Raw genomic sequence first — 27,080 nt, forward strand, 5'->3', positions numbered from 1 at the left:
CCCCTTGCCCATCAGTGTCCAGCTTTTTGCCTGACTCTTGATCTTCCATCATCATCAGCAGCATCATTGTTGTTACATTTTTAGACTAGAGGGAATCTTCACATAATTTATAGGTGCCAAAATATTAAATATTATCCTACTCTAGAAAGCATGTGTATTATACCATTTTGCAATCATTTTGATGAAAGCCATTTGGGTAGATAGACTGCTTTAATCAAGCAATCAGGTTTTTCTCTTTTTTTCACAGCATTTATGAATAAGATTTTGGTGTTAGCCAGTTTTGGGGGAACTGTCACATTGATAATTTCTTATTATGTTATTTTTTCCTGTGTGGTTTGACCTAGTGTAAATATTACAGATTAGTTCAGACTAGCTTAATGAAGTCTGACTTATTGAATGAGTAAGTCTCACTTATTCACAATCTAACTTTTAATCAAAATGGCATTGACATTAAGATTATTGAATTTAATTCAGTTTCCAGTGATAAATGTCGTAGTTTAGAACTGTGGTGTGTTCACTGATAATACTCTTGCTTTTGAGCATTTTTGTTTTTTGTTACATGTACATTTAATAGAACAATGTATATGTTTTGAGGCATCCTGTGAGATAGGAAGCCATATAATAATATTACGTAACTTGTTGCTGCCTTTAGAGGCAGCCATCGTTCAATACATTGTCATAAGGTTGTTAGAATTAAACAACCTTATGGGTTAAATATGTTGGCTTTGCTTAGTAGATACTCTTTCCTTTTCTCTGTGACTGAAATAACAATCTTAGCCCAAAAATAGAGAAAAAAATTATAAAAATTACTTTCTCTACAAACTGTGTAAGTTTAAGTATAGATAGCAAGGCACCAGTTCCTCAACGATTGCTAGAGTACTGATTAAGAAAAACCAAAGAGGGAACATAGTCTTCTTTAAACTTCGAATTCAACTAGTAATTATGTTTAAATTAGGATGCAGGCCTAGCTTTAGCTTGGCAATTGAGGGGAAAAAAAACAAGTCTTCAGGATTGTGATGCAGTGTACTTCTTTAGAAAAATTGTATTAGACATTCTTTTTAGTTATAGAAATAACAAACAGCGCTTTAAAAATTAAAATGGCAGAAAAAACTGCCTTTCTTCCTTTCAAGCCTACTCCCTAGAGCCAACTGCCATTGAGTTTGTTTGTAGTTACTGTTTTAACTTTAAAATTACTTTTCTATTCCCATATTTATTATTTAAAAATCTTTTGGCTTTCACCTCTGAATGATGAGGAAATTAGTGTGCTTATGCAAGGTAGGGCAAAAGTAGGTTTACAGTTGTTCTTATGGAAAATAATACAATAGTTAATAAATCATAATACAAGAATAAGCTATGTGTTTTGCATACTCACAACTGTAAACCTATGTTTGCCCCACCCTGTACTTTAAGCATCCAATCACCCTCTACTTCCAGGATATTGTTACATATTTTTAGTTCAAGTCTGTGGCTTTAAAGAAAATACTAAAAACTCGTTTTATGACATGATAGCAATGTCTCTTAACTCCTCATTATCAAAGGTGAGGAGTTTTTGGTACTAATCCTTAATTTGATTTTTTTCCCCTCTCCCTGATCCCTTTTAAAGTTAGTCATGATACAATGAGTTTTACTTTGTGTTTGTGTGTGTCTGGCGCCTTTGCTTTTTACATGAAGTAATTCTGTCTTTACCTAAATAGAGTAATTACATATAGTCATTCTGAAAATTGAAAACCAGAAACTGGGATTCTTTCATTCGTTCTTTAAATATTGATCTTATAATATTGAAGTACCTCTGCACTCTGAACTTGGTCCTCTGTTCTGTCTACATAGATTCCCAAGATCTCATCTAGTGTCGTGGTTTTAAATTCCATCTGTAGGCTGACTCCCATTTCATATTTCTAGCATGACTTCTCTTTAACCTCACATCTGCATGTCCGCTGCTTCCTTGATATCTTTACTCAGATGTCTGATATCTCAAATGTATATGTCCAAAAGGAGCTCCTAACATTCATCCCTTCTCTCTCAAGTCTTCTCACAAAGTACTCCACATCTGTTAATGCAATTTTATTTTTTGATTTGTTCAGCGCAGAAACCTTCTAAGTTCCCGACTTTCCCGCTCTTTTAAAAAATTAATACACACACACACAGACATAATACATATAGCTTGGGCTAACTTTATTCGTTATATCAAATAAACCAAGTGATGGCCCTTTAAAGCCCAATTAAAAGCTATCTTCACCAGCATTTATATGTTAGTACAGCCTTTTATATTTACAGAAAAAAAGATTTTGGAACTCTAAGAAATGACTATAAGTCTACTGATTTGCTGGTTTAGGGTTGGTTGAAAAGTTCATTTAGTTTTTTATGTCTGTGATTTAGATTAAGCAAGCTCCTAAGGATGGGCATTAAGGTTGTTTTCAGTTTTTCTATTGTATCTGTTACTTTGTTGGATGTGTTTATTTATATATCTTTGTGCATTTATAGAAATATGTATGTAGAATAATTCCTAGCCTTGAAATTGTCGGATGAAAGCATATGTATTGTAAGTTGTCATTTAGAAAAATGTTACGATTTATCACAAAAGTGATTGAGAATACCTGTTTTCCTACGTGCTCCCCAATATTGGCACATTCCATAGTTGCCGGTGTAGTAATGAACAAATAATGGTAATATTTCATTACTTAAAAGCAGATTTAAGCATCTTTTCAAATTTTGAGCAGTCTCGTGTCTTTAACCTTGCTCTTGCTATTTCTCTTCACTTGGAATATTTCCTTCTAACATTTTTTCTCTAAACATGTATCATTCCCCAAGCCTATGTCAAAATCTATTTTTCCCCCTGCATTATTGGATTTCTTAGTAACTTCAGCCTAAAATAATTTCTCCCTCCTAAAATACTTAATGCTTTATTTTCCACTTAATCACAGTTATATACCACTTTTAATACACATGGTTTTCTTTTTCTAGGATTTCCATATATACAGAATGGCTAATGGAACGTTGATGGAAAGTGAAGCATAAATCTATCTTCTTTCACTATGGAGACAGGCTTGGCAGATGGAGAACCTGACCGAGCTTCGGTGAGTGGTTCAAATACAGCATAATAAGGTACTATCATCTACAGCTATATATGATGTGAGCCATCATTTTGTTTTAAGAATGTATTAAAACAAACTTTAAAGAAAGTATTTTAAAATAATACTTTCACTCCTCTGTTCATGTGAAAATTACAGATAGTTTAAATCATGTTGGAGCACAGCCTGCCTAGTCAGTTTTCTGATTTTTCTGCCCCATCTCCTAACCCTCTCCTTCCCAGCTATATAGTGTAAGACATGGCTATCATAGTTTGTGTTTATGTTTTTCCCCCAAACTTTCTGCCTTAGGAAAATCAAGAGGATTTCACTAAATTGAGGATGTTAAATGCCTCCAAATCTCACATTATGTGAAGGTATGAGCAGGCAGAAGGAACGAAACAATTAAAATAATTAAGAATTAAGAGCAGCCCTGGCTGGTGTAGCTGAGTGGATTGAGCTCAGGCCTGCGAACCAAACAGTCCGGTTCCATTCCCAGTCAGGGCTCATGCCTGGGTTGCAGGCCGGTTCCCAGCAGGGGATGTGCAAGAGGCAACCATACATTGATATTTCTCTCCCTTTCTCCTTCCCTTCCCCTCTAAAGATAAATAAATAAAATTTTTAAAAAAGAATTAAAAGCAGTTGGCACATATATTCTTTCTATGAAAGTATAAAGACTTAAACATCGCTGCCTTATGATTATGATTGAGTTATATTCTGAAAATAAAATGAGTAGAAATAGTGGTTAATTATACCTTATACAATAAATAAAAAATAAAACTTATCAGCAGGACAGATTAAATGATGATTTGTCATTGTACAAAGAAATTTCCTCCTGTGATAATTTCATTTTAAATTCTGTTGTATTTTGAGAGGTTCCATTAAATAATTGATTTATATACTCTTTATTAGGAATGTTCTTGTTATCTAAAGTAAGGGTGCTAACTGCATAAAATGTCAGCTGGTAGCTCTGGTTGTTAGGTGAAAAATTCTTCGAGAAATTTATATTGTTGGAATAATGTGGAGGCCAACTTTTCTATCCTTCACATTGCTATGAAGTTTGGAGTCACTATTACACTGAGTTGTTTGTAAATTTTAACTTAGTGAATGTCCTTTGTTCAGGCCTAGATGCAGGAAGAGTGTAATGATTGACAGCAAAATGCAGTTTTGCTTATCTGTATTGATCTGGTCTCAAGCTTTCCTGAATTTCTGGTTCAGACTTGTTTTAGTTTCTTAAATGGTCAAAATAAAAGTTAAACTTCAACATGATAGCTAACATTAATAAAGAATAAAATGAACATGGATTAAGCTTGATTTATGAAGGTTATTATCGTGGTTATAAATGGAAAACTGATGGTAAGTTATTTTCACATAAAATGTTAAGATTAAAGTTTTGTCTTAGAATATGTGTTTATTTTTGTAAAAGATGCTATAAATAACATCTTTTCCAAAGCTCATAGACTTTGACTTCTTTTAGTTGAAATATTTTAAAACTCTTAGTGATAATAAAAATACTAGTAATAATAATTGCTATATTCTAAGTCAATACTTTGTCAGACTATCCTCATAACAGCCTTTAAAGGTAGATATTTTTGTATCCTCATTTATATAGATAGGGAAATAGGCTTAGAGGGGTTTATCATCTCTTAAGAGCTCACAGCTTATGTGGTAGAACTGTCTTGTCTGTCTGTCTCTGAATACTTTATTTTGCCACCAAGGTATCCACTGTGTATCTGTCTTTCTGAATAGAAGTGCTCAAAATTTATTGTTACCTTTTAAAATAAATATCCAAGTAGATAGCATTAAATTCTATACCTGAATACTTGCATTGTATTAATAAAGTTTTCCTAAATTCTGTTGATATTGAGAAATTAGATCAAGTTATTTAAAAAGCAGTAAGAGCAGTTTTTTTTCTACTTGTTCATTAAATTTCTTCTGTGATATATTGTGGCTTAGTTTTGAGAGAATGCTATAATTTCAATATGAAGGATTGAAATATTCTGTATTTGAACTAATCTTTGAGGTCTATTTTTGAGTTACTTCACCTCTGAACTATATGGCCTAAACTAGTTACTCTTTAGATTTAGGGAAGCTGGGCTAAGAACATGGACTCTATAGACATGTGTTTAGCCATGTGTTAAAATCTGAGCTCTGTTGCTTACTTGTATAACCTGGGCAATTAAGTTCTCCAGGTTTCTAGTTTCCGTATTTATTAAATCAAGATAATAGTAATGTCTGTGTTCAAGTTGTTTTGAGTTTTGAGATACTATATTATATATAAAGTGCCTATTACAAACCTGGGCACATTGTAAATGTTCAATAAATAAAATTTACTACTGTTATTGTTAATGTAAGTATTAATATTAAGACTTCTCTTCAAAAAGAAAAATAGTTAGAAAGCAGGAGAGGCAATAAAACACATTGAAAAAAAGCCCTAGGCTATTCAGTTATTTTGGCTTTACACTTTCTCTGATTCTCAGTTTCTCTGAGTAAAATATTGAGGCAAATATTCTATTTCAATAAAAAATATACAGACAAGAGTACTCACCCTGCCTACTTGATAGGGACAGTATGATCCAGTGAAACAAGCAATTTCTTTAAAAATAAAAAGCAGCATGTCAGTATGAGGTGGCAGTGTTTTTAAAAGAATCTGATTGCATGTACTGCTTTTAAAAATATCATTAGTAAACTTCTTTTTTTTTAATGTATCCTTTGTGCTAAGTACTGTGACAGGTAAAGGGGATGCTGAGAGGTACACAGTGTAGTTTTTTTGAATCATGTTAATTTGGGGGAGGACTAGATAGTGGAACAGAAAGATAAGGCAATAACAGCATTTACTAAGTGTTAAGTGAGGAACATAAAACATAGCTCACAAACTGGGAAAATTGGGCCATTGCTATGCACTGGGGTAGTTAGAGAAGCTTTCTTAAGAGGACAGAAACTTAATAACACAGGTGGTATGGATCATAGGCTTGAAAATGAACATGAAGAGCATTCTAGGAAGGGAGAATAGCAGGAGGCAAGGCTAAAATGGGAATTAATTGCCCATGGTTTATTCAGGGAAAAATGAGTAGAAAAATTGACTAAAGTAGATTAGAAGGGAGATTGATGTTCACAGAAATAATGATCAATGTGGCAGGTAGAGACCAAATTTATGGAAAGCTTTGAGTGCCAGACTAGGAATTTTGACCTTGGCTCTGTAGGCAATGTTTTGCCATCAGATATTTTTATGTAGTTGGATTGGGAGCTGGAGAGAATGAAGCAGGATACAATGATTTGGAGGAGAGATAAAGTCATTTATTAGTTTCTTAATAAAGATACTATTATCATAGTTTTGGTGTGGAGTTGTGAAAGTTTGGACTCAGTCTGACTTTAGTGTCCATTTAATTTTCTTCTTCCACCTGAGATTATGCTTTCTATTTTTGAAACAGTTTATTTGTTCATTCATTATTCCAGTTGCCTGTAGTTCTATTTTTGTGGTAGTGTTGTTAGTCTTAGGTGGTATATACTGAAAAATGTGGATTAACTTTCTCTATATGTGGTACTAAATACACTTTAGAACACAATTTTACATTTAATATGTCTTAAAGCATTTTGTAAAAGTCCAGAATTTATATAACTTTAGAAATAAACTAGTAAGAAATACTTAAAGTATAGGATTCAAATTTCTATTAAATAATTGAGGTAGATTAAACTGAAATATCCTTTCAGATTGAAAAAATTGAATATATACCTTACCTTAAGGAAAGTCACCATGTCTTTTAAAATCTTTCTTGAGATTGTAATTTAAATTGGTTACTTTTAATCAAAGGCTTTCCGAAGTGTAAGGAACCGCAAAGATGATTTAGTTCAGTAATTCTCAAAATGTAGTAAATCATTGTCTTCCTGGTGGGCCTGGAGATAATCCAGCTTTCTGAAAGTTTGATTTTTACATACTTACTAAGGTGTTTCATAATTACTGTGATTTGGTGCTCATAAAGTAAAATTGGTATTAGTAAATTGAGAAATAATCATATTCTAAGAAGTGTGACTAATGTATAATATTATACACCTGTTTATGGGCATGAAAATTAATGGAATTGCCTTTGGGAATAACATGAAATTTTGAGTGGGTCACAGTTTTTAAATGCTGCTATTTTTGTTGTAAATACTGTTAATTTAGCTTCATCATTTTCATTATTGGTTTAGTATATTATGTGTTTTACTCATAGCATATTTGTAATGACAGTATTCTTGCTGTGCAGTTTTCTAATAACTGGTGCATAAGACATGTATGCATTCAAGTCAATTTTGTTCTCCATATACCAATTACCAATCTTCCCAAAGTATTATTGTACAATGAGAATGGATGCAAAAGAGCTGTGAATTCTCTTGTCTCATCTATAATAAATGGGCCTTAGTCAAAGTTTGAGAATTACCAAATCTGGTGCATAGTCTCATCTAGTATTTGAATTTTTTTGAGATCTGCCTGCTAAGTGTTTGGCTAATTTTAAATACTTCAGGGTTGCCCCAATAGAGGCCTGCTTGCTTTTCTTTCTGTTTAACAATGATTACACTACCAGAAGAGCCTTTGCAAATCTCTCAGTCCTGTGGCTACTTTGCCTCTTTAGGTTTTGTGGGAAATTTAGAGATTATTTAGTTAGATGATCTGCCTAATGTAAGAATTCCACCTACAGTATTCTCTTACAGCTGGTTGTCCATGCTTGGCATGAACACATGTACTTGTAGGTAACTCAGTGTCCAAAAGGCAGATAAAATCATTATAGTGGAACTGAAAGAGGTTTCTTTGTTAATTTTACTGTTGGTCATTGTGCTGATTTCCTACTGCTGCCTTAACAAGTTACCACAAATTCAGTGGTTAATACAACACAAATTTACTATCCGTCATTTCTAGGTGTCAGAAGCAGCCTGAAGGCTCTGTGGGAAAGGGAGACGTCATTACTTTGCTTTTACCAGTGTCTAGAGGTTACACTCACTCATTGGCTCATGGTCTCGGGCTCATATCACTTAAACCACTGGCTTTTTGTCATCAAGTCTCCTACTACTCACTTTGACTGTCTTGCTTACCTCTTAAAAGGGCTCTTGTGATTTGTTGGGCCTGCTCAGATAATCCAAGATAACTGCCCTATCCCAAGATCCTTCACTTTAATCACACCTGCAGAGTCTCTTGTATCATGTAAAATGACATTCATGGATCAAGGGATTTAGGATGTGGATATCTTTGGGAGGCTATTATTCTGCCTGTTACAGTTGCAGTACTAACCCCTTGTGCTTTGCAGTGTAGTGAAGTGGGTCCTGTTGCTGGATAATCTAAAATCTTTGGTCTGGTGGGGCATCTCACCTGGAGAGTTTTCAGTTAGAAGTGGGATCCTAAATGATATAAATCTTAGGTTGCAGAGATCTTCTTATATAAAGTAATACAAGTACTAAAAATTTTAATCACCAATTTATTACCTACTTACTCATTTTCTCTTTTATTGAAATAGCTTCATCTTCCCAGTAGTCCCATGCTAATTACAACAATTTTTTAAATATATTTTATTGATTATACCATTACAGTTGTCCTATTCCCCCCCTTCATTCTCCTCCACCCGCACACTCCCTCCCCCACCATTCTCCCCCCTTAGTTTATAACCACGTGTCTCAAGTTCTTTAGATTCTATATTTCCCCCACTATTCTCGCCCTCCTCCCTATCTATTTTCTACCTACCATCTATGCTATTTTCTGTGCCTTCTCCCCCCTTCTCCTCCTCCCACCCCCCTGTTTCTAACCCTCCATGTGTTCTTCATTTCTATGGTTCCACTCCTTATCTAGCTGTCCTTTTGGTTTGCTTTTGTTTTAGGTGTGGTTGTTAATAACTGTGTGTTTGCTGTCCTTTCACTGTTAATATTTTTCATCTTCTTTTTCTTAGATAAGTCCCTTTAGCATTTCATATAATAAGGGCTTGGCGATGATGAACTCCTTGAACTTGACCTTATCTGAGAAGCACTTTATCTGTCCTTCCATTCTAAATGAAAGTTTTGCTGGATAAAGCAATCTTGGCTGTAGGTCTTTGGATTTCATGACTTGGAATACTTCTTTCCAGCCCCTTCTTGCCTGTAAGGTCTCTTTTGAGAAATCCACTGACAGTCTGATGGGAACTCCTTTGTAAGAGACTGTCCCCTTATCTCTTGCTGCTTCTAGGATTCTCTCCTTCATTTTAGTCTTGGCTAATGTAATTATGATGTGCCTTGGTGTGTTCCTTCTTGCGTCCAACTTGTTTGGGACTCTCTGAGCATCCTGGATTTCCTGGAAGTCTATTTCTTTGCCAGACTGGGGAAGTTCTCCTTTATTATTTGTTCAAATCAGTTTTCCACTCGTGGCTATTTCTTTCCCCCTTCTGGTACCCCTATAATCCGGATGTTGGAACGTTTAAAGATGTCCTGGAGGTTCCTAAGCCTCTCCTCATTTTTTTGAATTCTCATTTCTTCATTCCTTTCTGGTCGGATGTTTCGTTCTTCCTTCTGGTCCATTCCATTGATTTTCGTCCCAGTTTCCTTTCCATTGCTATTGGTTTCCTGGACATCTCCCTTCATTTCAATTAGTTTAGCCTTCATATATTCCTCTAATTTGTGACTATAATCAACCAATTCTGTGAGCATCCTGATAAATAGTGTCTTGAACTGTGCTTCTGAGAGGCTGGCAATTTCTCGGTCGCTGAGAGTTAAGGGCTCTGGGACTTTGAGTTCTTCTTGCGCCATCTTTTGGGCTGTTCGTGCCTGTTCCGTAGCAGGATTGGAGCCCTAAAGTGTTCACTAGAGCAGGGCAACTAAGTCGCTGGGTTGTGACGTTGTATGTGGGGGCGGGGTCAAAGAGGAACAATTTTGTCCCGCCTGCCGCCTGCCGCCTGGGCCCCCACCGGCGCCGCAGCCACCACCGTCACCACGCCCACGCATTTTGTCCCACTGCACTCGAGTGTGCCACCACCGTCAGCCCTCCACCACTGGGTTCGCCCCCTGGGGCCTGCGTGGTCCGTCTCACTGTGCGCAAATGTGCGACCAAGGTCAGTCTGCCCCACACCCCGACTGGTTCCGGGTTGCCTGCTTCCCTAGGTCAGGGGATCTGTCCTGCCCGACCCAGCTCTGCTGCTGGCTCCGCCTCTCTTACCATCCCCGTTGAACGGTTGTAGTTGTTGGACTTCCATATAATTCAGTTTTCTGGTCTTTGGGTGTGTCCTATTTCTCCAAACCTTTGTTGTATTCAAACTTGGTTGTGGGAGAAGGCACAGTGTTTCCACCTATGCCTCCATCTTGGCGGAAGTCCTACTTACAAGAATTTTTATTAATCACACATTCAAGAATGTTAATGGAAGTTATCTTTCTTAAAGTTTTTATTACGAAAATTTTCAAGTATATTCCAAAAGGATGAACTCATATAATGAATCCTCATGTACCCATCACCCATCTTCAACAATTACCAACCTAGGTCAGTCTTGTTTCATTTGTATGCCCATCCTTCCACTCCATATTTTTTGAACCAGTCCATTGTAAATCATTTCATTCATTAGTATTTCAGTATACATCTCTAAAATATAAACTTTTCTTAACCAGAAGTACCATTATTCTCCTAAAAATTAGTATTCTTTAGTATAATTAAACAGTTAATCAATGCTTAAACTTCCCGCATGGCTTCACAAAATGAAAAAAAATCTTTATGTTCAATGTGGTTGATAAGTTACTTAAGTCTTTAATAATCTTTTAAGTCTCCTATCTATCTGTCAGTAATTTTCAATTTTCGAAAAATATATTTATTTATTTTTAGAGAGGGGGGAGGGGAGGGAAACAGCCATCAGTTGCCTCTTGCACACCTCCAACTGCGGACCTGGTCTGCAAGCCAGGGCAATAATTTTCTATTTTTAAATTTTCTTTTCAGTATGTTGAAGAAATAAAGTAGTTTGTCCTATAGAGTTTCTCACAATCTGGATTTTTCTCTATGGTTGTTTAATGTATTCTTCAGTCACTTATATTTCTTGCAAATTGGTTATTAGAGTTAGAGGTTTGCTCATACTCAGGTTCAGCTTCATTGATGGTGTTGTCTGTTATCGTGAAGAGGTATACAATTAGTCTGTCTATTTGTGATAGTAGCAACCATTGATTAACATTGCCTACATTTATTAATTCACGAGGGGTATCAAATAATACCCTAACTGGTTTAGATAAGTGGGAGCCGGAGGGAATGACTGACTAGCCTCTACCTTAAAGCAAGCAAACCAACCAACCTACATTTTTTTAGGTATTTGACTTTCTGCCATTTTACAACTTTATTGAACCTTTTACTAAAGGGAGACATTTACAAAAAGGGTAAAAGAATTTGATAGGTATGCTTTATATTATATTAACTTCTAGAAGTTACAAGTTAACAGTATTTCAATATTTGTAATGTTTGAACTACCCAGGTGGGAAAATATTTCTCAGTATTTCTCATTATTTTTCTCATGATTAGTTCGGGCTTATAGGGTACCTAAATTCTAACTTATATTGTCATTTTTGGGCTTATTAGAGGTTGTTCTTGTTCTTCGTAGAGGCTTGAATAAGGTAAAAAAATTACTGGTATATGATGGGACTCTTTAATAAGTTTTGAGAACTGGGTTGGAAAAAGAGTTAGTTGGTGTTTTTTTTTTTTAAGATTTTATTTATTTGTTTTCAGAGAGAGAGGAAGGAGGGGAGAGAAACATCAGTGTATGGTTGCTTCTTGCATCCCCTACTGGGGATCTGGCCTGCAACCCAGGCATGTGACCTGACTGGGGATTGAACTGGCAACCCCTTGGTTTGCAGGCTGGTGCTCAATCCACTGAGCCACATCAGCCAGGGCAAGGGTTAGGTTTTAAAAAGTAAAATATATAACCAGTCATCTCTATACAGTATATCAGCAGAATTGCAAGCCAGAAATCTTTTCTATTTTTATTATGCTCGGAGATCTCAAATTCTGATCCCAGACTATGGAACTCCTCAAGCATCCTTCATAGAATCTGTGCAGTCAAAATTATTTTGGTAATAATATGATGGCATTTGATATTAGTTGCCTTTTTTTTCATTCTCTCATAAGTGTATAGTGCACTTTTTCAGAGACTATGTGAGATGTGATATCATTGTTCTGAATAATGGAGTGTGTGCTTATGTATTCTTATTCTTACTATAATAAACTTAATTCTTTAGAATAGTTTTAGGCTTACAGTAAGCTTGCAGTAAGTTCATACACATTGTTGATAGGTTCTGTCACTTTAAACAAAATGACAAAACCAGTATTACCATAGGTTAATTAATACAAACAAGAATTAAGTTCCTGTGGCAGCTCATCAACATATAGTGTTGAACCCACCACATTATCCCAAGACCTGCTGTACAGAAAAATTGTGAACATAGTTACACAGTTGCTGAATACCTTGTCCCCAGGTTTTTCTCTTATTAGCACATTAGTATTCTATATTTGATGTAATTAATGAATCCATGTTGATACATTATTAACTGAAGTTTATACTTGATTCAGATGTCTTAGTTGTTACTTAATATTATTTTTCTGTTCTAGTATCCCATCTAGGAAAGAACATTGCATTTAGTTGGCATGCTTCCTTAAGGTCCTCTTGACTATGCTAGTTTCTCAGACTCTACTTGTCTTCTGATGACCTTGATAGTGATGAGAAGTAGTGTTCTGATATTTTGCCCAGTGCTCCTCAATTGGGATTTGTTTGATGTTTTTCTCATGATTAGACTAAGCTCATAGGTTTTTTTGAGGAAACCATGAAGGTAAATGCCATTTTATCACATTATCAAGGGTATACTGAGGTCTGTCCAGAAAAAGTCCAGCTATTGTTAATATAACGAGAATGGTTTATGGGACATCTATGTAACGTGGAAGCCAAGGAGAGTGGACTGGATTAAGCATGAGTGAGCAATGATGATTTCACTGTACTACTCAGTGGGGGTGGTAGACATTGTTGACTGAACATGTATACTGTGTTGCTTTTCCACTCAAAGTGACTGAGTAGAGCAATGAACCTCCATCATATTTTGCTGTTAAGCTTGAACTTTCCTCTATGGAAACTATTTGTATGATTCAGAAGGCTGCAGCTATGGGCACCTGGTGATTGGCAGCTTCATCACAACAATGTGCCCACTCATGCATCACATCTCTGCGGAGTTCTTTGGTGAAAAATCAGATCACCCAGGTAACTCAGCCCCACTACAGCCCAGATTTGGCACCCAGCAACATCTGGCTTTTCCCAAAATTAAAATCATCTTTGAAAAGAAAGAGATTTCAGACGTCGATGAGATTCATGAGAATATGATAGGACAGCTGATGGCAATTGGGAGAACTGTGTGAGGTCCCAAGGTGCCTACTTTATAGGGGACTGCGGTGTCATTGTCTTGTATGCAGTGTTTTTTATATCTTGTATCTTCTTCAATAAGTGTCTCTAGTTTTCATATGACATGGCTGGATACCTTCTGGACAGACCTTGTATACTATCAACATGACTTACCACCATTGATGTTAACCTTGCTCATCTAGTTGAGGTAATGAATTTCTCACTTTTAATTTCTAATACAGCAAATATCAATAGGTACAATCCATATAAACAACCTATCTTTGGAGTCTTAGTAATTTGTAGGAATATAAAGGAATCTGGAGACCCCAAAGTTTGAGAATTGCTTGTTTAACCTTTCATCAGCTAACATTTAAGGAAAATAATTGAGAGCTACCTGATAAGAAGAGACCCAGAAGGTGATTAGGGAGAGGGCTATGGAATGAAATAGTGATCACCAAGATAAAATTTGCCTATTTCATAATCATACCTACTGTTAAAACATGATCTGTACCTTCAAGGAGTTTTTTTTGTTTGTTTTTGTTTTGTTTTTTCATGTTGACATTTAACAAGTGTCTGTTGCATGCCAACTTATTTTGTTTTTATTAGGTTTAAATATTTGGTCTGATTCATATCATGTACAAATAATTGTTTTTTTTTCTTTTTAGTTTCTATGCAGCTGAGCCTGTGGTTTTGTGTATGTGTATCTATAGGTGAGAGTTGGGGAAGTCTACATCGTTTCATGTTTTTCCAGAAATTTACCCATTTTGTGTAGGTTTTAAATTTATTTAATATTTTATTTTAAAAAGCTATTGTATATTCTTTGGGGGGGGGGTGTTTTATTCTATGAATGTGGCATTTTTGCCACATTCTATCTCATTTTTTTCACCTTTTTCTTTCCTTATACTTTCTTGTTGAATTCCTTTATTACTGTTTCAGTTCACTAATTTATTATTGTATCTTTTTTCTGTTCAAGTCTCCTGTATACTTTATTTCACCATGATGTTTTTATACCCAGTATTTCTAGCTATTTTCTTTATGATTGCTTGGTTATGCTTTTTAAAAAATAATATTATCCCATATCTTTTGAATATATTTATTATGGTTATTTTTAGGTTTTTTAATAAGTTTGGTTCACTAATTTTTGCTTCTACTGAGATTTTTCAGGTTGTTTTCACTCACAACACTTGGTCTACTTAGAACATGAATTATTTGTTTGTGAGGTTATACTTTCTTAGAAATAATATTCTCCTGGGAATGTTAACTGCCTTGTTTCATACTGTCCTGGATAGAAAGGTAAGGGCACAGAGACACTTGTTTACTCTAGGGCATAATACAAGTGTTAGGATAGAGAATCTCTTGTTAAAATTTTTACTCATCATTCCTAATTTGCCTTTTCCACTCGTATGTTCTGTTTCTTATAGAACTTTTTTGTATTTGTATATGACCCATAGTTCTTTTCTATAAGCTGCCCCCTTAGTTATAATCACGTTGCTGATTTGGTGGAAGAAGTAGTGCAAGGTAGTGGTCAGTGTTTTCTCCTGCACTTATGTGCACACTGTGACTACACATGTGCACAGTTTAAAAACAGAAGTCTTTAGAACTTTGTTTAATGCCTCTGGTTGGTTTTCAGTTATTTTCTGCCCTGGTGATAATGGCAGGATGAACAATGATCTGTCCAGGATTACAAAGAGAAATGGGCACAGAAAGATGGCACCCAATCCCCCTTCTTACACCTAGCCCACTTACTTTTCCTCCATCTGTGGTACTATACTCTCTTCTGCTCTAAGGTTGCTCCCCATCCATCACTAGGCATGGGTTTAGGAAGGGTGTTAGTTATTTCACTAGTAAGGAACTCAGTTCTCATTTGCAAAAGAAATTGATTACTTTCTTTTTGGCTTTGTCTTCCCTGCATTTAGAATGGCTAGGGTAGTAGCTGAAAATGTACCAAAGATTCAAAAGAATAGTGTCTGTATTGCACAGTTCATTAATATAACATAGATCTTTGCATGCTCTGACATGCCCACAACTTACAAATCAAAAGGAGAACTATTAAGATAACTAGCTCCCAAGTGAATAGATTATGTCATTTACCCATTAGAAAGCTATTTGTTTTGCTAAACTAGACTTCAAGAGGAAAACTGGTTTTAAAGATGTATTATTTCTTTTAATATCCATAAATGCAGTCATTCAGATTTTTAAAGTAGGGATTAAAGATTTTTCATAAGCATTATCACTTGCTGTTTCTCCTTTTTAAGACATGTAGGTGCATTTTGTAAACAGAATATAATGGAAGGCAAGACTCTCATAGCTCTACGTTTAACTCTTAATTAAAATTATGTGCATTAAGAATCTTAAAATAAATTTATTCCTACTTTTTTAAAAAATGGGAGTCCCATAAGTGTAAGAAAATGTTTTATGCAAAGGATTAAAATTTTAGCATGTTGGAGATACATAAAGATAAATTTTATTAAAAGTTAGAGAAAATCTTCATGTGCCAATTAACCTAGTGAGAATAGAGCAATGAAGGATTTTTATTTAGACTTCACATTACCTTAGTAGGTTTTAATTAGCTTATGATTTTAGAAGTCACTTTAAATTGAGTATAGTGCAAGTAGAAGCAATGGAACAAAAAAAAGCTTGGGGGAAGGAATCAATTTTTATGTATGTGTATATAGGTATATGAATTTATATTAATGTATCTGTATACACAGATGCACACATACACATCAACTTTAATTTTGGTCAAACATTTATTGAGTTTAGCAAACTAACCTACCTTCATTGAGTATACATCTATATCACATAGTACCTTGGTAAGTTTCTTACTACATTATGTTCAGAGCAGGTTTTAGGTCTCACAGGCAATATTGTTTGCTGCTTTAGGGGAATTAGTAGAAAATAAGGCTAGAGGAAATGAATAACAGCTAACATTTATTAAATTTCTATTATGTACCAGGGGCTATTCCAAGTGCTTTGCAGGTAGACTCATGTAATCTTCATATATCCTTCTGAGATAGTATTATTAACCCCCCTTTAATAGAGAGAAAACAGAGATAAGTAAATTGCTTAAGGTCACATGACTAGTAAGTGGAAGAACTGGGATACATTTTGTCTCTAGAGACCAAGCTTTAATCATTTTTCTATACTGCACCTCACCTATGTTAAAATCATATTACACAAATTTTACAGTCTTGGGTTTTTGTTCTTAAGATCTTAAGGTAATCTCAAACCATTAATTTATTTTCATTTTAATTTTTTTTTAGCAGAGAAATAACCTGTTCAGAGTTGTAGTTTAGGAAAATTATCTTGGCAAAATTATGGAATATTGTGAGGGGGGAACCAACTGAATATTAACATTGTCTGAGGTGTTTTGAAAAATTCTAGTGCTCAGACTACAGTACTCTATTAACAAACTGAATTAGAATCTTAGAGGCTGAGATGCAGATATCAATACTTTTTAAAGTCTCCTGGAATTTTGGAAAAATGGCGGCAGAGTAGGATGGAGCGACTCCAGTTCTCATACCCCTGGGAGAAAATCCTGGCAGATTTACTGAAGAACAGCACAATCAATTCCCCAACCAACAATTTATGAAAGTAAGAGACCAGAGATAGTGACGAACCAGACAGCTACAGGTCGTTGGGGTCTCAGGGACTCGAATAAGGATGGAGGTGGCAAGGACGGAGGTGGCCAGGCAGGCGGCAACCATTGGCCGGTGCATAAAGACCTCGGAGCAGCGGCTGCCCCAGTGGTTGGAGCCCAGAGGCTTCCTTCCGTCTGTGCCCAATGACAGGGGCGTCTGCCACAGAGAACTCATTGGGAGCCCAGCAACCCTGAGTAAAGTCAAGGGCCGTGGCAGCAGCAGCAGTGGGACAGCAGCCATTGGCAGGCGAGTAAAGACCTCGGAGCCTCGGCTGCCGCACCTGTCGGGGCCCAGAGGTTTCCACCTGCGCCCAACGACAGGGGTGTCTGCCACAGAGGACTCATCCGGACCCCGGCACCTGTGAGTAAAGACAAAAGTGGCACCGGCAGGGCCCGCTGCCCTCGGGAGCCAGGCACCCCAGAGTAAAGTCAAAAGCAGCAGCGGCGGGACCAGCAGCCATTGGCCAGCGCATAAAGACCCCGGAGATGCTGCTGCCACAGCTTCCAGGGCCCAGAGGCTTCTGTCTACCGCCAGCGTCCAGGCGTCTGCCACAGAGGACTCATCGGGAGCCCAGCACCTGTGAGTAAAGACAAAAGCAGCAGCGGCAGGGCCAGCTGCCCTCAGCCAGCCCAAAACGCCTCGGAGCCGCCGCTGCCGCTGTGTTAGGGATGTAGAGGCTTCTGTCTGCACCCAGTGCCACGGAGGACTCATAGGGAGCCCAGCACCCAGTGGAGCACTGGGCCGGCTGCGGGGTCCTTGGAAGAGCTGGCTCCCTCCCTCACCATCTAGGCGGGGCTGGGTGGCAGAGACCTGTCTGCCTAGGTGTGCAGGGAGGGTGGCAAGGACAGGGGGCCGTGTTCAGTTGCGATCTCTGTGGTCGCACGCCCACCAGTCTGCCACCCCAAGAAATTTGAGAGGAGCATTGTCCTAACCAGTCAGGTTGGGGATTGGGCTGGGCTGAGAGGCATGCTTTCTGGAGAAGTTTTTACTGGAAAGTGGACTGAAGTCTTCTCCTGTGAAGGCAGCTTGACTTGCTTCTCACCCAGCCACAGGACTGGGAAGGACCAGTACCAGATCCTGTGGGACCCAGGCAGCCTGTCGGATGGGCGGGCGCCCGCACCTCACTCTGGTAGCCTGGCTGGCGGGCAGGTGTGCAGGTGTGCACCAGGGCCTTCAACCCAGCCCACAGAGAGGTCCTGCTGAAACCAGAAAAACCGGATTGGACAGTTTGAAACCAACAAGGAAGGAGGGTTTTTTTAACTTTTTTTTAAAACTTTTTTCAGTAATCGTATTTTTTAAAAATTTTATTGTTGCTGTATCTTTCAGTACTCTGTTCCTCTCCTTTCCTTTTTCCTGTTTTAGTCCTTCTTCCTTTCACCCCAAACTTACTGCTTTTTCCTCACTTCTCTTGCCCTTTTGTTGTGTTTGTTTGTTTGTTTGTTGCTTTCTATACCACTGTAAATACTTCACAACACATCTCTCGGGTCTTAGCCCACTTTACAGGTTCCTAAATTCTATTACTGTAGTGATTAACTCTACTTGCTCACACGCTACATCTGTTTACTATTCTTTACTCTCACCTTACCTCAAAATCTGACTGCCTGCAACCTCACTGCTTTCTAGATACAACTCACAAGCCTCCCCCCCCCGCCCCCCAACAAGAGACTTATCTTTGGTCTATCCTTTCTTAAAAGTGCCAGATTGGGTTGAAGATTACAGTTAACACTGTATAGAGCCTAAAGATCTTCTGTCTCTTCTCTACCGGCTGTGACTGTAAATATCATAAAGTACTCTCCTGCTGTCATAAACCATTTTGCCTCCCCCTCCAGCTGATCACACACACAAACAAAGAAAGGAGTAGGTGGAAGCAGAGAACATCAAGATACCTGCAGGAGACTGCACCACTGAATTTCACAGGTATTCTACCACAGAAGTTCACACCGTAAACCTAGGGAGTCAGAACAGATCAATTTAAGAAGCTGAAGCTAACAAGAAGTGTCTCATAAGCAATGGGAAGACAAAGAAACAATGCCCAAATGAAAGAAAAGGTGGAAGTCTCAGAAATAATGTCAGATGAAAGAGAGGCAAGTCAGCTATCAGATATTGAATTCAAAGCACTAGTTATCAGGAAATTCAAAGAGCTCAAAATGAGCTACCAGAAACTAGAGGGGAGCTACCAGAAAGTAGAGGGGAGCTACAATGAGCTCTCTGCAAACTATATCAACATGAAAAAGGAAATAGAAACTATCAGCAAAGGCCAAGAGGAAATGAAGAATACAATATCGGAACTGAAGAACACAGTAGAAGGAATGAAAAGCAGGATCGATGAGGCAGAAGGTCGGATCAGCGAGTTGGAGGACACAGTAGAAAGAATCTCCCAGGAAGAGCAAGAAAGGGAAAAGAGGCTCAAAAAGAATGAAGAGGGACTAAGAGAAATGCAAGATAATATGAAATGTAATAATATCCGAATAATAGGAATACCAGAAGGAGAAGAAGGAGAACAAGGGATAGAAAACCTATTTGAAAGAGTAATGATGGAAAATTTTCCTAATTTGATGAGAGAAAAAGTTACACGAATCCAGGAATCACAGAGAGTCCCATTCGAGAGGAACCCAAAGAGGGCCACTTCAAGACACATCATCATTAAAATGGCAAACTTCCAAGACAAAGAGAGAATCTTAGAGGCAGCAAGGGAGAAAAAGGAAGTAACATACAAGGGAGCCCCAATAAGGTTAGCTACTGACTTCTCAATGGAAACACTCCAAGCAAGAAGAGAATGGCAAGAAATATTTCAAGTAATGAGAACCAGAGGCCTACAACCAAGGCTACTTTACCCAGCAAGGCTCTCAATCAAGATAGAAGGCCAAATAAAGAGCTTCCAAGACAAAAGAAGTCTAAAAGAATATGCCTCCACCAAACCAGCTCTACAAGAAATACTAAAAGGGCTGCTTTAAGGAAAGGAAGGAAAAGAGAGAGACAGAGAGGAACTGTGGTACAAAAATGGCAATGAATAAGTCCCTATCAATAATAACCTTGAATGTAAATGGATTAAATGCTCCAATCAAAAGACATAGAATAGCTGAATGGATAAGAAAGCATGACCCACACATATGCTGCCTACAGGAGACCCACCTCAGGACAAAAGACCATCACAGACTAAAAGTGAAAGGCTGGAAACAAATTTTCCAAGCAAATGGACAAGAAAAAAAAGCCGGGGTAGCAATTCTAATATCAGACAAAATAGACTTCAAAAAAAGGGCCATAAAGAGAGACCCAGAAGGTCACTTCATATTGCTCAAGGGAAGAATCCAGCACGAAGACATTAACATCATAAATATATATGCACCCAACATAGGAGCACCCAAATATATAAGAAAAATCCTAGAAGACTTCAAGAAAGATATTGACAGCAACACAATTATAGTAGGGGATTTTAACACCCCACTGTCAAAAATGGACAGATCTTCCAAACAAAATATCAACAAAGATATAGCAGCATTAAACGACACTCTAGAAGAAATGGACTTGACTGATATATATAGAGCGCTTCATCCCAAAGAAGCTAAATACACATTCTTTTCAAATGCACATGGAACATTTTCAAAGATAGACCACATGATAGGACACAAAATGAGCCTCAACAAATTCAAGAAAATTGAAATCATACCAAGCATTTTCTCTGACCACAAGGGACTGAAATTAGAAACCAACCCCAAAGGAAAAAACCCAAAACACCCAAAATCATGGAGACTGAATGGTATGCTATTAAACAACGAATGGGTCAAGATTGAAATTAGGGAAGAAATCAAAAAGTTTCTGGAAACAAATGAAAATGAACTCACAACAACCCAAAACTTATGGGACACGGCCAAGGCAGTCCTGAGAGGGAAGTTCATAGCAATACAGGCTTACCTAAAGAAAATAGAAACATTTCAAACAAACAACCTAACCCGACGCCTGCAAGAACTCGAAGAACAACAACAAAGACAGCCCAGAGCAAGTACAAGGAAGGAAATAACCAAGATCAGAGCAGAATTAAATGACATAGAGACCAAAAGCACAATTATAAGGATCAATGAATCCAAGAGTTGGTTTTTTGAAAAGATAAACAAAATAGACAAGCCTTTAAGTAGGCTCATTAAGAAAAGAAGAGAGAGGACACAAATAAACACAATCAGAAATGAAAGAGGAGAGATTACAACTGATACCACAGAAATAGAAGGGATTGTAAGGAATTACTATGAAGAACTGTATGCCAAGAAATTTGAAAACCTAGGTGAAATGGACAAATTTCTAGAAAAATATAATCTTCCAAAACTCAATGAAGAAGAAGTAGAAAGCCTGAACAGACCAATAACAGCAAATGAAATTGAAGCAGTAATCAAAAAACTCCCATCACACAAAAGCCCCGGACCAGATGGTTTCACAGGAGAATTCTACAAAGCGTTTAAGGAAGAGCTAACCCCTATTCTTCACAGACTATTCCAAAAAATCCAAAATGATGGGAAACTCCCAAACTCTTTTTATGAAGCGAGCATTATCCTAATTCCAAAACCAGATAGAGACACAACAAAGAAAGAAAACTTTAGGCCAATATCACTGATGAACATAGATGCTAAAATCCTCAACAAAATATTGGCAAATCGCATCCAACAATACATCAAAAAGATCATACACCATGACCAAGTGGGATTCATCCCAGGGATGCAAGGATGGTTCAATATCCGCAAATCAGTAAATGTAATACACCACATAAACAAAAGCAAGGACAAAAACCACATGGTCATATCAATAGACGCGGAAAAAGCTTTTGATAAGGTACAACACCCATTTATGATAAAGGTACTCAGCAAAGTGGGAATAGAGGGAGCATTCCTCAATATAATAAAGGCCATATATGAAAGACCTACAGCCAACATCATACTGAATGGGCAAAAACTGAAAGCTTTTCCACTAAGATCAGGAACAAGACAAGGTTGTCCACTTTCACCACTTCTATTTAATATAGTATTGGAAGTTCTAGCCACAGCAATCAGACAAGAAAAGGAAATAAAAGGCATCCAAATCGGAAAGGAGGAAACAAAACTGTCACTGTTTGCAGATGACATGATAGTGTACATGGAAAATCCTATAGACTCTACCAAAAAATTGCTGGAACTAATAAATGAATTTGGCAAAACAGCGGGATACAAAGTCAATATCCAGAAATCAAAGGCATTTCTGTATACTAACAATGAATCAGCAGAAGCAGAAATCAAGAAAAAAATCCCATTTGATATAGCAAAAAGAAAAATAAAATATCTGGGAATAAATCTAACCAAGGAGGTTAAAGACCTGTATGCAGAAAATTACACAACACTGAAGACAGAAATCAAGGAAGACACAAACAAATGGAGACGTATACCGTGTTCATGGATTGGAAGAATTAACATCATCAAAATGTCCATACTACCCAAAGCAATTTACAGATTCAATGCAATACCTATTAAAGTACCAATGGCATATTTCACAGACATAGAACAAACACTTCAAAAATTTATCTGGAACCATAAAAGACCCCGAATAGCAGCTGCAATGTTAAGAAAGAAGAACAAAGTAGGAGGGATCACAATACCTGATATCAAACTGTATTACAAGGCCACTGTAATCAAAACAGCCTGGTACTGGCATAAAAACAGGCACATAGACCAATGGAACAGAATAGAGAGCCCAGAAATAAACCCAAATCTCTACAGTCAATTAATATTCGACAAAGGGGGCAGTATCATAAAATGGGGTAAAGATAGCCTCTTCAACAAATGGTGTTGGGAGAACTGGACAGCTACATGCAAAAAAATGAAACTCGAGCACCAACTTACATCATACACCAAAATAAATTCAAGGTGGATAAGAGACTTAAATATAAGCCATGACACCATTAAAGTCCTAGAGGAGAACATTGGCAGGAAAATCTCAGATATTTCACGCAGCAACATTTTTACTGATATGTCCCCTAGAGCAAGGACTATAAAGGAAAGAATAAACAAATGGGATCTCATCAAAATAAAAAGCTTCTGCGCAGCTAAAGAAAACAGCATTAAAATAAAAAGACAACCAACTGTATGGGAAAACATATTTGCCAATGATACCTCAGACAAAGGTTTAATCTCCAAAATATACAAAGAACTCACACGACTTCACTCTAAGAAGACAACTAACCCAATTAAAAAATGGGGAAAGGACTTGAACAGACACTTCTGCAAGGAGGACATACAGAGGATCCAGAGACACATGAAAAGATGCTCAATATCACTAGCTATCAGAGAGATGCAAATTAAAACTACAATGAGATACCACTTTACACCGGTGAGAATGGCTATCATAAACAAAGCAATAAACAACAAATGTTGGAGAGGGTGTGGGGAAAAGGGGACTCTGGTCCACTGTTGGTGGGATTGCAGACTGGTACAACCATTATGGAAAACAGTATGGAATTTTCTCAGAAAACTAAAATTGGACTTGCCTTTTGACCCAGCAGTTCCACTGCTAGGATTGTATCCTAAGAACCCTAAAACACCAATCCCAAAGAATCTATGCACCCCAATGTTCATAGCAGCACAATTTACAATAGCCAAGAGTTGGAAGCAACCTAGGTGCCCGTCAGTAAATGAGTGGATCAAAAAACTATGGTACATATACACTATGGAATTTTATGCTGCAGAAAGAAAGAAGGAGCTACTACCCTTTTCAACAGCATGGATGGAACTGGAAAGCATTATGCTGAGTGAAATAAGCCAGGTGTTGAAGGACAAATACCATATGATCTCGCCTTTAACAGGAAGCTAAACAACAAAACAAACAAGCAAGCAAAATATAACCAAAGACACTGAAATAGAGAACAGGCTGACAGTGATCAGAGGGGAGAGGGTAGGGAATTTCAGGGGAAATATGGGAGGGATTTAGAGGAACATACATAAAGGATACATGGACAACAACTGAGACGGGTAGAAATGGTAGGGGTGGGGGGAGCATGGGGATGGGATGGGATGGGAGTAATAGAAAACTGTACTTGAAAAATAATTAAATAAAAAAATTGGGGGAAAAAATCTCCTGGGTGATGTCTATATGGAACTGAGGTTGAGAACCATAGAAATAGAGGAAGTTAGCCCAGGGAACAGTTTAGCATGCAGTTGTACAATGTAGGTAAAAGGTAGTTTAAATCTGTAGGGTAGTAATAGTAGCAGACTAGACAATATGTCTCTTCTAGATTTTGCTTTTTTCCCTAGATTTCTGGAATCTGCACTTTCCATGTTTGGGTTACTATGGTTGTGTGAGAGAGAGAAAAAATTTTTGCACACTTACTGTGAGTTCTGACCTTGGCTTGTTGTCTCCCACACTTTCTCATTTATCCTTTCCATGATAGTGTGAAGTATATAATAATATATATTACTCTGTTTTTAGAAATGAAGAAGCTGAGGTTTTGAAGAGGTTAGTAAATCACCTAAGATCACATAGTCAGTCAGTGGCCTATGTTAGGATTTCAGTACAGATGCTCTAATTCTGTTATTCTTGTCATTGACTATAAAGGCTAATGTGTTTCTATTACAAACTAATCTATATAATACCTAGTTTTTTAAAACATCCTTAAAATTTTTGTGTACATTAACTAATGTATACTCTGAAAGTATGTAATACATGATTTATTTTATTTAACCCAAGGCTTTGTTTTCTTGAAACCATTTTGACTTTCCTCTCTGGGGTGAGTATTTTGGCATTTAGGCACCAAGTAGTTGCTGAAAAGTGAAGAACAGTTGCTAACTGAATTTTTATGTGTGATAGATAGTAAGAGTCTTGGAGGTTGATGTTTCCGTACTATTATTAGCTGTCTTGTCTGTGGCTTGATACTGAACAACATAATATATGATCAGCCATATGTTAGAAATGCAGTAGAAGTATAGAAGAAAGGTATTTATATGCAGTTCTTTTAAATTGTCTTTCAGTTACAGATGGCATTCAATATTATATTGTTTTGGATGTACAGTGTAGAGGTTAGACATTTATATAACTTATGAAGGAAGTGGTACTCTGATAAGTCTATCACCCACCTGGCACCATACATAGTTGTTACAATAGTTATTACCAAATATTTCCTATGCTGTACTAGCCCTTATGTCTTAACTCAGATCCTGGTCATGCAATAGGCTCATGCATCTGTGTGAATAATTGGCTAAACTGAAATTCCAAGTTTGATTTTCAGACTGAAAATTAAAATTATTTAAACAGATCATAAGAGTATGCATCATCCATGGAAATAATTTATATGCATGAGCTATCTCATATAACCAGTTTCATACCTAGCCTAGCATGATTGATGATAACATGGTTTCTTTTGTGCCATTAATTTGTAACCTTTTTGAGTAACTGTGAATGGTTGGGTCAGATATAGAGGAGAATGTTAACAAAGTCAAAGGCCAAGGTTATGAGTTTAATTTTTTTTAGTACATAATCATTTCCTTTCTGATTTCATAACCACACGCTTCACTGGTAGTCTCACCAGATGCGTGACATTAGTTACAATTGACATTGATTGATTTTGAACTTTCCTTGTATATGAAGACCTTGATGAAGGAGGTTGATATAACCCTGGCAAGAGATCACCAGTACTGGACAAATGTAACTTATGTTCCATTACTAGAAACTGATGGTGAATCTGTAACAATGTTATTTGTAAAGAACAGAATTATTTAAGAGAAAGGATGGGAGAATTAACCAAAAATGGAATTTGGGCAGGTGATGACCAAGACTGATAGTTTAAGGAAATATGAATATGCTTTAAGCACAACTAAGGATATTCTTAGCATTGAGGTGCTTTTCTGGGTTGAATTTTTAATATAACAGAATTTTAGGACAGATCTCGTGAACAAATAAGAAAATTAAATTCAAGATGTTTATTCAGATTTGCGCAAGGAATATTGTAGAGTTAGGCTTAGATCAGATTTCATGATTGTAGTCCACATTAGTTCTTTCTTTCTTTCTCTACATTAAGTGTGCAGAATGATAAGTTTTGTAAAGCATGAAGATGAGCAAGACTTGTTTTTTGCCATAAGAGAATTTAAACTAATTCATTCAGTACACAGAGGAACTTAACAAACTACATGTTTACAATAATTGTTAAACCTTTTTTTATTTACACATTTTCATTCATTTAGTATTTGTTGAATGTATACCATGTGTAGTTTTAAGCAATACAAAAGAGAACAAAGTAGATGAAGTTCCTGCTCCAGTAGAAGTTAACACTGTAATGGAGAAGGACCCAAAACCCCCCATAATTATATACTGTATTATATGGTGATTGTTGTGATGAAAAATAAAGTAGGGAGAGAATAAAGAGTACTGGAAGAGGGGATGGGTGTTGCTGTCTTTTTAGGAATATCATGGAAGTCTTCTGATTAAGTGATTTGTGAGCAGAACCATGAAGGTAGTTTTCTAGGCAGAGAGAAGAACCACGTGTGGTCCTTGCAGGTCTTTAGGCAGGCTGGTGTTTAGGCTTTAAGTTTGGAGGTTTGGGGGGAAAGGTGAGTGAATGGTCTTTCCACCTTATTAGTCTTAGTCTCAGGAAGACAGAGATGCAGGGTCAGTGCTCTTAGAAATATACAGAGCTGTGTGGACTCTTCCTTATAGTTCTGCCTGATAGAAGGATACAGTGACAATTAGATGGAATATTTCTTTGTTAGGTGAAGATAGTATCCCTTTGTTATACTTAACTTGGGAAGTCCGAAAAGCCCTTAGCAAGGATGTGATATTTGATCTGGGGTAAGAAGAATGAGTGCACCTGGAGGGTGATAGGGATGGTCTAAGGGGTTAGAGTTCAGAAGAGATGGGAAATTAATCTGGGCAATTGTCATTGAATAGAACCCATTTAAAAATCAAGTCAATGGAATCGTCTAGGGAAAAGCATGCTGAATGAGGACAAAAGGGATTCTGGAATGCAGCCTTTGGGGATAACTATTTTAAGGGGCAGAAAGGGAGGGGAGTCAAGCAGAGAGAGGAAA

At 37.1% G+C, this 27,080-nt stretch overlaps 1 protein-coding gene across 11 annotated transcripts in view; it reads left to right on the forward strand.

The window, feature by feature from the left end:
• OSBPL8 (oxysterol binding protein like 8) overlaps positions 1-27,080 on the forward strand; it is a 199,227-nt gene that overhangs the window by 59,607 nt on the left and 112,540 nt on the right. For 5 of the 11 annotated variants that reach the window (XM_037049393.1, XM_037049394.1, XM_037049395.1 and 2 more), the window contains exon 2: positions 2,962-3,074. In XM_037049393.1, the coding sequence (XP_036905288.1) occupies positions 3,033-3,074 (42 nt within the window). In that variant the 5' untranslated portion in view covers positions 2,962-3,032. Of the gene's footprint in view, positions 1-2,961; positions 3,103-13,250; positions 13,271-27,080 lie in introns of those variants that run through there. The other 6 variants (XM_037049398.1, XM_037049402.1, XM_037049401.1 and 3 more) reach the window with 6 other exon arrangements.

This window comes from Sturnira hondurensis, unplaced genomic scaffold, assembly GCF_014824575.4.
Source record: "Sturnira hondurensis isolate 20B ecotype Veracruz unplaced genomic scaffold, ASM1482457v3 Scaffold0006496, whole genome shotgun sequence".
Taxonomy (NCBI): Eukaryota; Metazoa; Chordata; class Mammalia; order Chiroptera; family Phyllostomidae; genus Sturnira; species Sturnira hondurensis.